The 15,062-nt window shown below is 47.9% G+C and overlaps 1 protein-coding gene across 1 annotated transcript in view; it reads left to right on the forward strand.

The window, feature by feature from the left end:
- The window catches only part of LOC307231176 (DENN domain-containing protein 2A), a 37,172-nt gene that overhangs the window by 1,041 nt on the left and 21,069 nt on the right, over window positions 1–15,062 (forward strand). The window contains exon 2 of the mRNA XM_080001765.1: window positions 14,851–14,937. Within this exon, the coding sequence (XP_079857891.1) occupies window positions 14,852–14,937 (86 nt within the window). The 5' untranslated portion in view covers window position 14,851. The remainder of the gene's footprint in view (window positions 1–14,850; window positions 14,938–15,062) is intronic.

Below are 15,062 nucleotides of genomic sequence, written 5' to 3' on the forward strand. Positions count from 1 at the left end.
TCCAGGCTTCTTATGAAGAGGGAGAGAGAGAGAGAGGGAGGGAGCGAGCGAGCAAGCGAGCGAGAGAGGGGGAGAGAGAGAAAGGGGGGGAGAAGAGCAGAGATAAGTGGATAAGTGAGGTGAGCATTCTTCGCTGTGAACAAAGGCACCTCTCTATAAAGGCCCACTGTGGGTATTGTTGTGGGGAGTTACAGGGGGGGGGGGGACGCGGGGCGGGGTGTGAGGGGTGATGCCTCCCCACAGGAGGGACGGAGGAGTTCAGATCCAGGTGCCTTTCGTGGGTCCTCATATCATGTTTTGTTTTTTTTGTTTTTGTATTTTTTTTACTCATTAATCAGAAAGAACAAAGCCATACCCCGGATTTGACCCAGATCATACGACTGGGATTGTTTTGGTTCTCCAGCGACTCCTCCGTGAGAACAGCCTCGCCATTAGGTTTGGATTAGCGGGCCACATTGCCGTGCACGCTCGGTTGTTTACCGCTGGCTTTCATCCTCAAAGGCCCGACCCTCAGGCAGTTTTGCTTGCCGGTCATGATCGAACGGACCGAGCATCACGGTCAGCAAAGCATCGAGTAACAGCGGAGGACCTGCAGAGTCCCACACAACCAGACCAAGGGACTGTTAGGGGGTAGAAGGGGGCTTGGATCAAATCAAACACTCTCTTGTCGAAAAAAAACATTTGTGAACAGGAAAAATTAATCTTCTGTCGATCTGTCTCCCAAGTTGTCGGACTGTCGCCCGTAGTTGGCGGGAATGAAGATTAAATGCAGAAGACACATGATGTGATGTGTATGTCAATGTGCCGGACAAATGAAGAGATTCTTCTTTCTAATCGCATAAGCAAGTTGACGCTTGAGTCGGTGTAACCGTTGTAATTGTTATAATTAAGCGTAAATCAGCACATTCCTCTGCTGGTCTACCCTGCTCTCTCTCTCTCTCGCTCTCTCTCTATCTCTCTCTCTCCCTCTCTCCCTCTCTCCCTCCCTCCCTCTCTCAGTTGGATGTTTCAGACTAGGTAGCGTTTGGGGTTTATTGGATTGGAAGCGGTTTGACCGTCTGGGGCTGTGGGCAGGAGGTTTTTAGAGTTAGAGATAAAGAGACAGGCGCTGTCTGTCTGCCGGGACGTTGTAATAAGGAGCGCTGTAATCTGGTAAAGAGGCTGTGGAGTGGGGCGAGCGCACGTGTGTGTGTGCGTGTGTGTGTGTGTGTGTGTGTGTGTGTGTGTGTGTGTGTGTACTGTGAAACACATAACGGTCTGTCTGTCTGACTGGGTGAGCTGTTTACATTCTCTGGATAAGCTAACTGCTGCTCTGCACATAAATATGGGGAAATTGACAGAGAAGACTTACAGTATACTCACTCTTGCCTCGGACATCTTATTTGTCATTCTATCATAAGGAATCATTTTCAACACAAATCTTATTTCTCACCTCTTGCTCTCCAACGCAGAAGGTCAGACACCGCCTGAGTTCCTCTCTCCTCCTTTCTCCCTCACTACCACTCCTTCTCTCTAACCATATTTATTGTCTTCCCCTTTTTTACTTGATTTTGTCCCTCGCGTGCACACTCTCCCTCTCAAATTATGGGCCACATACAGTACTGAGTCCCAGCAGAACTCAAGTGCATGTTTTCCCATTATGCACATTGTAAATGTTTCGGGGAGGAGCAAAAACCTCTCGAAACCCAAATGCCAGATGTTCTGTATCGTGACAACACTGTCATGTCCCCCAAACTTGTTTTTTTGGAAACATCCTGGGTTGGATAAACTGGTCTTAGTGATTCCGGCTCACTAATCCCGGAAAATACTATTTAGTGCTAATGTGAAATCAGATTTGTAGGTTCAAATGAATCAGATATTTTTGTCATTCTCTAGAGTGCCCTTACAAACTTAAATAATTATACATTGGTTAATGTGTGCGCATGCAAGGGTGTGTGTGTGTGTGTGTTCGTGTGCGCGCGTGTGTGTCCTATCCATTCTTCAGTGACAGCAGGGCTTTGGGGTGTTACAGTCATTCCAACTCCCTCTTACAGGAACTGGCTTTTGACAGGCACTTTGCAGGACACCACGGTGACAAAGGACCTCACAGAGGCGATCTCCTGCCGTCGCCAAGCTGCTGTTGTTGCCACGGTGACACGTTGTGAAAGAATGTGTGTGTGTGTGTGTGGGGGGCGGGGGGTCCAGGAATTGTATTTAATAGTTTAAGTCACAATCAAAGGCAAACACAACCCCCATTGTCACATAAAAAATAAAAACACACACGAGGATGCATACATAATGCAGAATATCACACAAAAACTGCCACATCCTGCCACATCTTGCAAGTGCACACACACACACACACACACACACGCACACACACATACACACACACACACACACACACACACACACACACACACACACACACACACACACACACACACACACACACACACACACACACACACACACACACACACACACACACACACACACACACAACTATTGTGTGCAAACTGTGGCTAGGTCTGTTATTAAGCATCCCATGTTCTGAGCTGTATTAAAAAGAAAGTCACACTGTGGCTGTGGAGGGAAAGAGGTGCAGTGATTCTAATAAGGACATTTTACTGGACATGACCAAATCCCTACCCCGCTGCCTTGTTTACACAGGCCACAAGACAGTGTGTGGATCTCCACTGTAGTTCAGCCAGAAGAAATGGGTAAAAAAGTCTGAGTCAGCTCAGATGGCTGGATGTTAGATGTGGGCCGGTAACCAAACGTGATGAAGGCCGACCAGAAACCTCAGCGCTGCCGGCCTGGTGCGGTTTTGCAGCCAGCGGTGGTTGGCAGTGTGCGGTGAGGGGATATACAGCATATTAGAAGTCATGCACACAGATGTGCGCACACACGAACACACACACACGTACACACACACACACACACACACACACACACACACACACACACGCACGCACAGATATGGAAATACTGTAGCACACAACAACTGCATACAACCACATATGCATAAGCATTCATGCCCACACAAATCACTTAAACTCAATGAACTATAAACATGCTCTTAAATTTAGGCTACATGCAGAGACTGGCATACATGAAAATATATAAATAGGTATACCGTGTTCACACAGATATATATATCTGTGTGTGTATATCTATATTTATATAGATTTATATGTATATAACTATATATATATATATATATACACACTTAGTTACCAATTGCTAAAGATCACGACCATAGTAATCGAAGCTGAGTGTTTGGCACGTTGCAGACTGGAAGGAATGTGTTCATCTGGAAGCCTCGCCACATTAGGGAGCTCTAATGTGGCTCTGCTAAGGACACAGATCATCGATAAAGGCTGGAGTTGCCATGTTCTGATGAGCAATCCAAGAAAAACGGAAAATTGTTATAGTTTAATGTTTTTATAATTTTGCAGTCTGCCTTCCGAATAAGATTCAGCGTAGGGAATTTAACTATCGGAGGGGAGGGAAAATTCCAGTGAAACCAATTGAGCAGGACACATAACCCGGCAAAAAATACGGGGCTTTGCTCATCTGCAACTCCATGTCCAGTTTGTAATAACATGGAGGTCATCTGTAACCCTATCCTGCACTTGGAGTCGTCCAATTCCATCCTCCTCTTTCCACAGTTCCACTCCCGGCCGCTCGGCCTCCTCCCAGTCCCGAACCCCTCTTTGAGTCGCGGTCGGTCCAGCCTCCACCGAGAGAGGAATGTTGTTTACCTGTCAATTAGAAATCCAAACCTGTGATGAGAATTAAAACAACGTCTGGAAGTTCATCCAAGTGTGACGTCTTAATGAGTGTCTCCGCCAGACGCTCCGCAGACAGCCAGCGGCTTTGATCACATTTAAACACTGTCGCATTCAATTCTACGGCTAGGAGAGCAGCAGTTGTGCCTTTGCCTCCCCCGTTTATTATTTCATTTGCAAAGATCCTTCGGCATCTTAATTACATTTAGTTACTTATGGAGCTTTATTTTCTCTCGCCCGCTCTCTCTCTCTCGCTCCCTCTGTCTCGGTCTCTCTTTGTCTGTCTTAACGAGTTAAAAGGTATGTAATCATTGTAAAGTGCTTTTTTTTTTTAGGTAAACTTACGGCACTGATCAGCATGGCGGCCAGGCAGGCGTGACTTTTTATCTTTTTGTGAAAGCTCAAAAGTTTCACCTCACCATAAAAGCCGTATCACTATTTTTCCTCATCTAACAAGCTCGTTCAACTGTCAGTCGTTTTCTGGACTCTCCACTGTAAATGAAAACTACAAAACATATGATTGCCACGTGCTGGCTAAAAGAATGGCACGGATCCCGAAAATCCCAAAATTTGGTTTGGCTTGCTCAGGCCGCTCTTTCCATTTGACTGTGTGTGTGTGTGTGTGTCTGCGTGTGTGTTTTTGTTCCCCTCAACGTCTCAGCCAGGTTCACACTTGTCGGTCAGAGAAGCTGCGGAGGTCAACGTCGTCTTCGGCCGGGCCCCTCTCGGATCTGGAGTCTACGCTCCGGAAGAGCGCTTTCCCAAGCTCTCGCCTCGCCCGGCTCCCCCGGGAACCCGGCGGAGGGAATTATAAAAATCTGTTCCAGCAGAGGCGTGCGGTTGGAGCCGGCTGGGATGGGATGGGGTTGGGACGGGACGGGACAGGACGGGGACGGGGACGGGGAGAGCGTCGTTGGAAATCTGAACGTATAACCTAAGAAACTATGGGGGGGGGGGCTGCAGGAAGAGGAAGAAGAAGAGAGAAGTATTTTGGCAGGGGGACCTCAGCAGGGAGAAACGAGATCCGGGTCTCGGAGAGTAATGTTATTACGTTGGAGCGGCCAGGTTATTGTTGAAGAGATCTCTAGTCCTGCTCAGCGCCGGTGGAGTTTCGAGTCCGTTAAGCCGCCCGCTGAGAGGCTCAAAGAAATCCCACATTTTATTTAAACACAATGTCATCTCGCAAAAGATGTAAACACCGTCTCGTGTCTACTGAGAACACAAGGAGTCTTTCTGTGCCTTCCATTGGGTGATCCAGTCGGTGCGGCGTATTGAATGACACCCATGACAGACATGCCTGCAGGATTAGCCTTCCGCCGGGGTTGTTGTTCCCAGCCGGAACGCTGTGATAGCTGTAAGACACACTGCGCCGTCTCTCTCTCTCTCTCTCTCTCTCGCTCTTTTTACCTATTGGCGGGGAAATGGCCCTTCCACTGTCGGTGCCGACCAGAAATTAGCGCGTGCCCACGTGACTGAGCGCGTTTCCCGCTTGGATTACTCGTCGTACCTGTGGTAACACTTGCCCTCTGTTGCCCTCGTCGGTGCATGGCTGCAAAACACATGGCCAGGCACGCGTCTTTCCTTTCATTTTGGCATGCTCTTTGGTACAGGCTTTACTTTTCCACCGCGGGATGTCGTATGATGGCGATTTCTTCATAACCGAATGGCTTCTGTTGACAAGTTTGAAATGTCGGGTTTTGCAAAGTCGAGAGAGAAGTTTTTGTACCAAACAAACCCTGGTGGGAAAAATACTCATACCGTACTTTCTGCTTGAATAAAAGCACGAATGCCCAGACTCCAAATTACTCTAGTAAAAGTGAAAGAATCACAATTAGATTTCTGCTGAAGTAAAGGTAGTAAGTAACTCTGAAACGTACTGAAGTAACGTAACAAAGAACTTTGTTACTTTTCCACCTCCGCAGGAAACTCCACTCAGCTGAACTTGTCTTTTATCTTCTGCTTTGTTTGAGCTCGAACTACCAGCTCTTGATGGTCAAGAGTTGGCAGGGATAAGACCGGGGTGTTTTTTTACTGAACGCGGATTCCTCGGCACGTCAGAGACGGTGTTGTGGGGTTTATCTAGGCCAGAGTGAGAGCTGCGAAAGTGCAGGTTCGGGGGGCTGGGGGGCCTGCTGGCGAGGGACCCGGGCGGGGGGAGCCAGCAGGATAATTGGGAGCAGATTGGGATGAGTCAGGAGCCGCGCAGCCCCACCGCCACAGTGAGTTTTTCTGCGTTTGGAGGGGTGGCTGACAGTCCCGGAGCTCGGGTCGAGGAGATGCTCCGCCCCCTGTGAGGCCGGTGTTACACAATACCCTTTCCCAGATGGGAGGATGGAGACATTTGTTTGCTCTGCCCCCTGGCTGATTCATCCTCTGACGTTTCTTTCTCCGTCAGGTTCTCTGTTTTTGTGCTTTTCGTCAGTTGAGTGATGTCCTCTCTCTGTTGTTTGGGTACACCTTCCTCTTTCTCTGCTGGTTTAAGCCTCTTCTCTGTCACGTGGGAATGATTAAAGGTCATTTTCTATTAAAATGAATTTATCTTTAATCCACTTTTCCATCGGGCCAATCCACCTTTAAAAAAAGAAAAACGCCCGAAACTGCCTGAAACCTTCAACTCAAATCATCCTTTTTCGCAATCGCATTTGCCTCTTATCAAAGCTGCAATATCGGTGGCTTTTTAACTGCAAAATTCTGTTTGTGGAAGGTTTATCACGTTAGCTTGCTCTGTGTACTTTTTTGGGATGTTTGGGATGTAGGACAGGGCCCTCTTACTCCAAAGGCACGGGAAGTCTTCCATTTAAAAGCCTGTGGTTAAACAGCCGTTGTGTGGTCATTTGTAAACCCTGACAGGTGGAGAGAGAGAGAGAGAGAGAGAGAGAGACAGACAGAGAGAGAGGGAGAGAGAGAGACATGTAGATATTGCTGGTTTCCTCTGGATTTTTCCTCTGTTTACTACAATTTTCTGACATCCCTGTCTAGACAAACCTGTCAGATGTCTTGGCAGTTTTATTTCGCTGAGTTTTTACTTTAAAGTTCCAATCCCTAAGATTTACACGCGTTGGGTTGATCGCACGACAACTGACAGTTGCACTACAAAAACATCCTATGGCTTACCACTTTAACGAGTGGATTTTAACGGAGAGCCATGCATGTGCCCTGTCTTGAATGGGGAAAAAGGAAATCTATCCTAAAGCCACTTCCTGGAAGTCATACCACACTCCCTGTGTCTTCCTTAAACCCCCGCGCCCCAAAACAATAGGACAACAACAACAAAATAGATGTGTTTTTATATCTTCTCATGAGCAACAGAAGCGGCTATTAAATGTTAGAGCAGTTAGTCCCTCGGTTATGCCAGGGGACGGACTGCACCACAATTACACCCACAGAGGCTTTCTCTCAGGACTCGGTTATAATTAAGGTTTGTTTATACATTTTCTGAGGTAATATTTGGGCCTGTTCTTACGGCTCCCAGAGGGATACGCCGTAGACACCCTGGCCATGGAGGGCCCTCAGCTGTACACAGAGACCACAATAGCAAGAAACACTATATATGTGGTTGGATATATGACAATGGACAGGGTTTTATATTTAGAATGGATTGATAAGGGGAAAAAAAAAAAAAGCAAGCAAGGAGAAATGGATTGTTTGTGGTCCTGTATCCCACCTCCCCCGGTTCCTGTCTGGTTCTGTGGCGAAAGCCAGTTTTGATGCCGCCTCATGTTTATCCTCTTACTAACAATAGAGAAAGAGAGGTGCTATGTCTGGAGGAACATGGCCGACGGACTCCCCACGGGTCTGGACAGGACACTGGGTGATGAGAACGTCTGGGTACAGTGTGTTTGCGTGCGCGTGCATGCGTGCGTGCGTGCGTGCGTGCGTGTGTCACACCACCGGTCGCCCGCGAAGGCCTTATCTGTGATTTTCGGTGGTCCGTGGATGCATATGAAATGGCAGCGAAGGAGAGCGGAACTTTAGGGAGAAGTAATGAAATGCAGGAAATGTACAAAACAAGACGGCAAGATGGACGAACGAGTGGAAGGAAAAGAGGTGCAAAAAAAAGAGAAAACAGGGAAAGGAGATTGAAGATGGGAGAGAAGAGCGGCAAGCATGGTTTGCAAAGAATGAGATGAATTGAAAGAGTGAGATGTACCAGACACACACACACACACGCACAAACACACACACACACACACACACACAGGGCTGGCCGGCTTGGCTAATGTCCAAGGCCCCGTTATGAAATCAGCTTGGGAAAGCAGCGGGGGCCCTGAACAGGATAGCCGGAGAGAGAGAAAGGAGACAGAGAGAAACAGAGACAGAGAGAGAGAGAGAGAGACAGAGAGAGAGAGAGAGAGAGAGAGAGAGAGAGAAACAGAGAAAGAAAGACAGTCAAAGAAAAGAGACCAACTGCTGGGCCAAGATAAAATTCCACTGTTTTTCCTTCCCCTTTCCCCTCTCCGTCCATCCATCCATCCATCCCCTCCGCATAATCTTCTTCGGTCGTTCTTCTCTTCTGCACCTCTTCTCTCTGCAGTCAGACAAACCCCGTCCAAGCCTACCAGGTCATGTCTTCATCAGCGCCGTCGTCATCGTCGGTCAGTGAAGTTGCCCCCACAAAATCAATGAGCTAAATCACTCGAAGTAAAATCCTTCAACACCGCAGGGCCGGACCCATTGCCGCTCCGACACACTGTACAGTTCAATGTAGAAGAGGAAGGCAAAGCGAGGCTAAAGATCACCCCCCTCCCCTCCACGCACACACACACACACACACACACACACACACACACACACACACACACACACACACACACACACACACACACACACACACACACACACACACACCTCACCCAACCTTACCCGTACATCCTTCACAGGGTAACCATCATTTAGAGACGTATACAGTATCACATTTCTATCCCTTCAGCTTCATGTGTGAGCGGGAATGAAAGACAAAGAACAAGAGGGAAAGAGAGCGAGAGAGAGACATGGAGAGAGGGAGGGGGAAAAAAAGAATCCAAGTTTGCCATTCCAGAGAGAGCTGGCTGAATGTGTAGCGGTGCGTTAAATTGATTGCAGGCAAAGGCTTTGGCACATGCTCAAGTGAACCCCCTTGTTGCGGGTTTGGGAGCGGGGCAGGGTTGGGTGAGGGCCCTCGTCGCACCCCCGGGGTGCGGAAAAGTAGAAGAAGAGATGAAGGGGAAGAGGAAGAAGAAGAAGTCGAAAAAAAGTGATGAATCTCTTCCCTTGTGTTAAACAATTTAAGCTTTCCCTCTCTCAGGTTTTATTGCTTTAGAGAAATACCGGACAAGTGGTTAAGCAGTAGCGCTCGACACAGCCGCCTCCTCCTTGGTAAAACTCTGATATGTGGCGCTCGCTCTTCGCTGCCTGCAACTTGTCCTTTTTAGGTAAGCAGAATGACAAAGAGTGGGAGAGAGAGGGAAAGAAAAGGAGAAAGAGATAGGGGAGAGAGAAGGCAACTTCAGGAAGAAAAGAAGTGAGCGATGGTGACGTCATGTCGTGAGCTATTTAGTGCGCGCCCGGACAGAAGGATAGCGAGGGACAGAGGGCTGGGAGGGAGGATCAGGTCCTAACGCAAACCAGCTGCAGGGGGAGGCGGACGGAGCACCGAGAGGGGCCGACCGACAGGTCACTGACAACTCTGATAAAAGTGGCTTCCACAGCATTGACAGCAACACAACTCCACACACTGTGAGGAGGAGTTGGTGGCCAACGGAAAGGCATGTGTGGTCTGGTTTGGTCAGTGCCGACCAATGAAATAAATCAAAACAAAACGCTGAGACTGTGGATGGTTCAACCCCTAACATAATGTACACTATTCATTCATTTTTTTTAATCTACATTTTTTCACACAGGGTTGGGGTATATCCCAGCTTTCTAGGGGCATAAGGGAGACTTCCCCAAATGGGGTGGCAGTCCATCACGGGGTCAGTCCAAACACTATACACACCTATGGGCACTGATAGTACGGTCACACCACCTTCGCCGGGGCGCTGCAAAGCCACAGGCATTTTCAAACGGAGCCTGGCTTCATCCGGCTGCAGGGGGGCGGAGTGACGACCGGCGATGAGCTCACGGCTTCACGGCACACAGGGAAAGTTGAGCAGGTTTCAACAGCCTGGGCGACAGGAAGATACGCTCTCAATGGCGTTGATCCTTGGACAATGGATGCTCGGACCACTGCATTGCTCCTATTTTTTCAATGGAAAACGTCACTCAAACTATCGATAAAATAAGGAACACGTCATTTTATGTTTCTTCAACAAGGACCATTCTTTATTTTAAGGGACGGATGGCAAGATTATTTAAGTCATTATTTTGGTGGGTAATTTATTTTGCCAAGTAATCAAACTACACCATTTTGTTAAAAAAATAAGTAGACACGCTCCTATCTGACTATATAATATATATCAAATATGGAAAAGGAGAGAGGTTTGAAATGTTTGGCACGCCCACAACAGCCAGTCGATTTTGAGCCAACACGCCCACAAAAGCCAGGGGCACAGGAGCCCCGTCGCCGGCGGTGTGACCCCAGCATTAGTCTGAAACCCTTTTCACCATAGGCATCATTTCAGGAACCAGGAATTTAGTTGCCAGTACTTACAGGACTTACTGTAAGCCTTTTTCCAATGGTGGAACTTAATTCTGAAATTGGTTCCACTTGGATAGTTCCTGGTACCAAAAAAAGTCCCTTGGTTTTTAGGCAAATGGGAACCATTGCGTTGGAGTTTGTTGTACTCATTGTTCAAATGGAAGCTACATAAGTGGCAGCAAGTGGACCCGCCGCCATTTTTAAATGTGCTTTTAGGTCTGAATCCCCATTTAGTTCCTGCCCCTTGATGAAAAGGTAGTGGGAGGACAACGGAGCACCTGGCTGTCATCACAAATCAGTGTCAACACAGGAAAAATATTGGGTGCTTACTTTTGGCACAATGCTCATACTGCTTATTGTGCTGCTCATCGCCGACAATGAGATAGCTAATAATTGACATTTTAACTCAAAACTCAATGAGGTAATCTCATGTGGCTTTAACCAGTTAACCAAGTTAATTGAAACTCCATGCGTTTTAACGACTTGCTCTCTACTCTTTAAACCTCACAACCTCAGGCCAGCATCTCTGCCATCTCCCTCTTGTTACAGCTCTCTGTGTATGTGTGTGTGCGCGCGTGCGTGCATGTGCGTGTGTGTGTGTGTGTGTGCGTGTGTTGGTGTGGGTGTGTGTCCGTGTATGTTTACAGAACACTGCCCATGACAGAGCCAGACACTCAGTGTCCATTTACCCGCTGATAAGAATCCACTGCATGTTTTGTTATGCAACTGATGTTTGCCTCTGATGCCCTGCCTCTGACCCAAGCGGCTGCTATCTCATTAAGGCTTTTAGGCTTTTAGGCACCAGTCCTGTATGTTTCAGGAGGGGAATGGTCCCCCTCCGTCAGGTTTTTCTGAATAGAATCGAGGTCTTTTTGTTCTACACGTCCTCGCTGGACAAAAATGAACCAAGACGAGAGAGCTTCGGGTTCCAGGTCGATTCACTGAGTTGAGACTTTAAAGGGACAGTCGGCAACACTGGATAGTTGGACGAATAGGGCTCGCGAAAGGAAGCCGTGGAAACTGCACCGATATTGTCAACCAGGACGCTTCACCTCCACGAGGCTTCTTAGCCTTCATAGCAGAGGGGTCTTGCGAGGCCCGTCGTTCGGGAGGCGAATGCCCGTCGGTGCTTGCACCAACTAAAATGAAACCAGATTGGGAATATAAGCAGCGTAGTTTAGGAGGCGGGGATAGAATGGAGACCGAAAGGTCTGGGGGCTGAGGGATATTTCCTCCAGACCACAATTATAACTTATTTTATAGGATTATAAAATAGGTACATAATAAACGACACAAGAGAGCAAACAGTCGACAAAGAAGACAAAACAAGCGAACTATCTGATTATTATCTCTATTTATGATTATTGGATATCTGTTTCCTGTTCTACCACTATTTCCACGCGTGGGCGGGTGCAGCGTCCTTCACCGGAGCCCTTCTCCTAAAGTCCATACATCCACCCCAGCCCTGGCCAACAATGCCCCTTCCTTAAACGCTTCCTCTGCTGTGCCACGCACAGCCTGCCACACCAATCACACCTCAGATAGCGAAGGTCATGGGGGGCGGAGCAGGTAGAGGTCACCGGGGTCACACTTCCTTGCAATGTTTTTATTGGCCCGAGCAGATGGCTTCCCTCGGCCACATCATTGTTGCGGTGGCCATCTTGCTCTGCGGGTCAGGGCTAACAATGGCTGCAGGACGGACAAAGGCTTTCAGTCAAGGCTTCTCCGCTGGCCAGTCGGGTTTCTATAGCAACCGTGTGCAGTAAACCTTGCCAGGCCTCAGGTTTATTTTCACAAGATGTCGAGACAGGTTCGTCAGGTTTCGAGGCGGCGAATCCGCTTGGCATTAGCTCCGGGGGCATGTGAGTCACTCCGCAAGGTTGAGACATGTTTTAACTCACCTTCACACTCTTCTAGACACTCCAATCAGTCTCTGTCAGAGCCGTGCAAAAATAACCAACTGCCCTTCGAGGAGCACCGAGCCAAAGCATATTAGTTTCCAAATAACCGGAGCCTCCGCCGTGGCCCTGGAGCTCCAAACAGCCTAAAAGCCCAAACTATTTTCACAGCGTAACCGAATAGCCGTATTATTCTACACAATATCCTATTTCTTTCTCCTTTTGAAAACCACCTCTTCCTCTTCAACTCAGTCCATCTCCTCCCCCTCTCCCCTCTACCCCTGTGATATGTAAACCCCCCCCCCAGAGGTCACATACATTCTTTACCCCAATCTCCCTCATATCCCCCCCCCCGACAACACACACACACACACACACACACACACAGAAATGCATCTCCTCTCCGCTGGTCTTCCCTTTCTCCGTTTTGGGTTCAGAGCAGGGTTTCTTTTTTTTTTTTTTGGTGCAGAGAAAAGATGCCGAAAAAGGTCCATGTATATTTTTTTCGAGGGGCTGATGTTTCCCCTCAAACATGTGACCTCTGCTCGCCTCACAGCTGAAAGTCATTTGGGCCTGCAGGCCGATGACGGGCTGACGCAAACCACCCTCCTCTCGCTCAACTGTCTCTCTCTCACTGGAGGACTCCAAGGGGGTGGGCAACTGATACACAGAGATACGTTAAGGATAGGACATCAGGGTAGAGAGAAGAGGAGGTGGGGGGGTTAACTGTAAAGCTATGCTACAAAGGAGATTTATTTAATGTTCACTTTTCTCATCAGACGAGACGGCAGCGTTCACACAGTGTTCATCCTCTCATACCGAAACACGGGAAAAATCAAAACAGACATTACAGACCCGGAATAATTCCCAAGCACATAGCGCAGGGGGACAATTATTTAGTTAACTCAGTTCACACTCTTTTTCCCGTTTTTTTTTTATGTGATCTACAAAATGCACTGGATTTTCTTTGTGATTCGCCGCGATGCCTCGGGGGAAAACCACGAGATGAATTAAGACTTACATTCTCGACATAATTACATGTAGGGGAATGGGGAGATGCGTGTCAGGGGTCCATTAATGCAGGTTCATTGAAGGAGGTTTGGGAGAGGTGCAGTGCGCTCAGGAAATCTTTAACAGCCCACAAATCCCCTAAAGTATTCCAGCACATCTGGATGAAGACCCACACACAAACACACTATTCTTCATCTGCTTGTGTGTGGATGGACGGTGGAATGCGCTTCCGTAAGGTTTGCCCGCACCGTCGTGCGAAACGCACGGATAAACGCTACCAGGAACGGCCCTCCTCTCCCATGTGCACACCTGTGCCAAATCACGGGCTTCGGCCCTTCGTCTCCTCTGTTATGCCAGCCCTCGGCCGGCGTTTATGGGCTTAGCCGCTGAGTGTCGTGCACCGGGGGCTCTCGCCGGACTTATGGTTGGCTAAGCTCCTCTCCAAGAGGGTCTGGTTTCATTGCTCTTTGACAAATGGACTGAGTAATGATTTCAAACCGGCCAAGCATGTCCCCTCACACCAGCCCTGGCACTGCTCGGCCATAATAAAGAACGGCGAGGAATGCAAAGTGCAAGGAAACACACACACACTAAATTAAAGAAGTCCTTTCCTGGACTGGAACGGTAGCTTGTACGAAGGATCTGAGGTGTAAAAACAAAAAGGCCCGAGGTGGCTGCCTTGAAAGTGTTTCAGGAAATCTTTTCTGGCGGGTGGAAAAGAGAGATTGTGCGATAGCTCCTCCACGCCCTTCCTCTGGCTGCACTCACGGCTTTGGTGTGGAGGGTTGTGATTTCCCCAATGGGGTTTAATTGGATTATGTTTTGCGATGTTTCCATAATGCCACACAGGCCTTGGATCCCTGCCTGCGTTTACAGCTGTAACTTTGCCATTGTTTTTGTATCTGTATCCTTTCATTACTAATCCTGATGCCTCGTAGCCCATAAGGTCTACTCTTGGAAAATTTGGCTTGAGCAGGGTGCATAGGCTTCAAAACCTGATTGATAGTTTATCATGAAGCTCTCCTGTCACATACCATTCCTTGAATGAGCTCATGGGAAGGAATCAAACTTTGACCCAGTTTTAGTATATTAATATGTATGGCTCCCGGTATTTACGTCCTCGTATTGGTTGTAGATTGAACGTTTTAAACTCGGTGTAGTTTTTCTCAACGGGCGTGATTTGAAAAAGGATAATTGAAACTCTCGTAACCCTTTATACCCCAAGGGTTATACAGTCTACGGTAGTTCAGTGTTTCTCAAACGGGGGGTAATCGTACCCCTAGGGGTACGTTGGGGTACTGCAGGGGGTACCGAAAATTAACAACAAATGTGTTAAAAATGTGGTTCTATATAATGTTAAAAAAAAACACATATGACACACATACAATACATAATTTATATTAAAAAAATGCCAGTGAAGGGGGGTACCCAGCTGAAAAAAGATCTTAGAGGGGGTACATTTGTCAGAGTAATTTTCCTCCTCAAAATGCCTGTTAATTTGTTATCAACTGCGACTCCTGTTCTCTGAAACGCCTTGTGTCTTCCCTTCTAGGATGCCGGCTGCTAGCACAATGACCGGTGGGAGGGTCCTGCTGCTCTGTACAAACACTGACAACTGCATCTACCAATCAGTCAACGGGTAGGTGGACATAATATCGGATATAAAACACCCAAATTGGGTCATTGGTCATTTCTCAGGCTGTCTGTGTTTGTGTGTCTGTATTGCAGTGCCCTTTTGGTTTTGATGAAGACAATGTCCGTTTA

Source organism: Zeus faber (genome assembly GCF_960531495.2).
Source record: "Zeus faber genome assembly, chromosome: 6".
In the NCBI taxonomy this organism is placed as follows: Eukaryota; Metazoa; Chordata; class Actinopteri; order Zeiformes; family Zeidae; genus Zeus; species Zeus faber.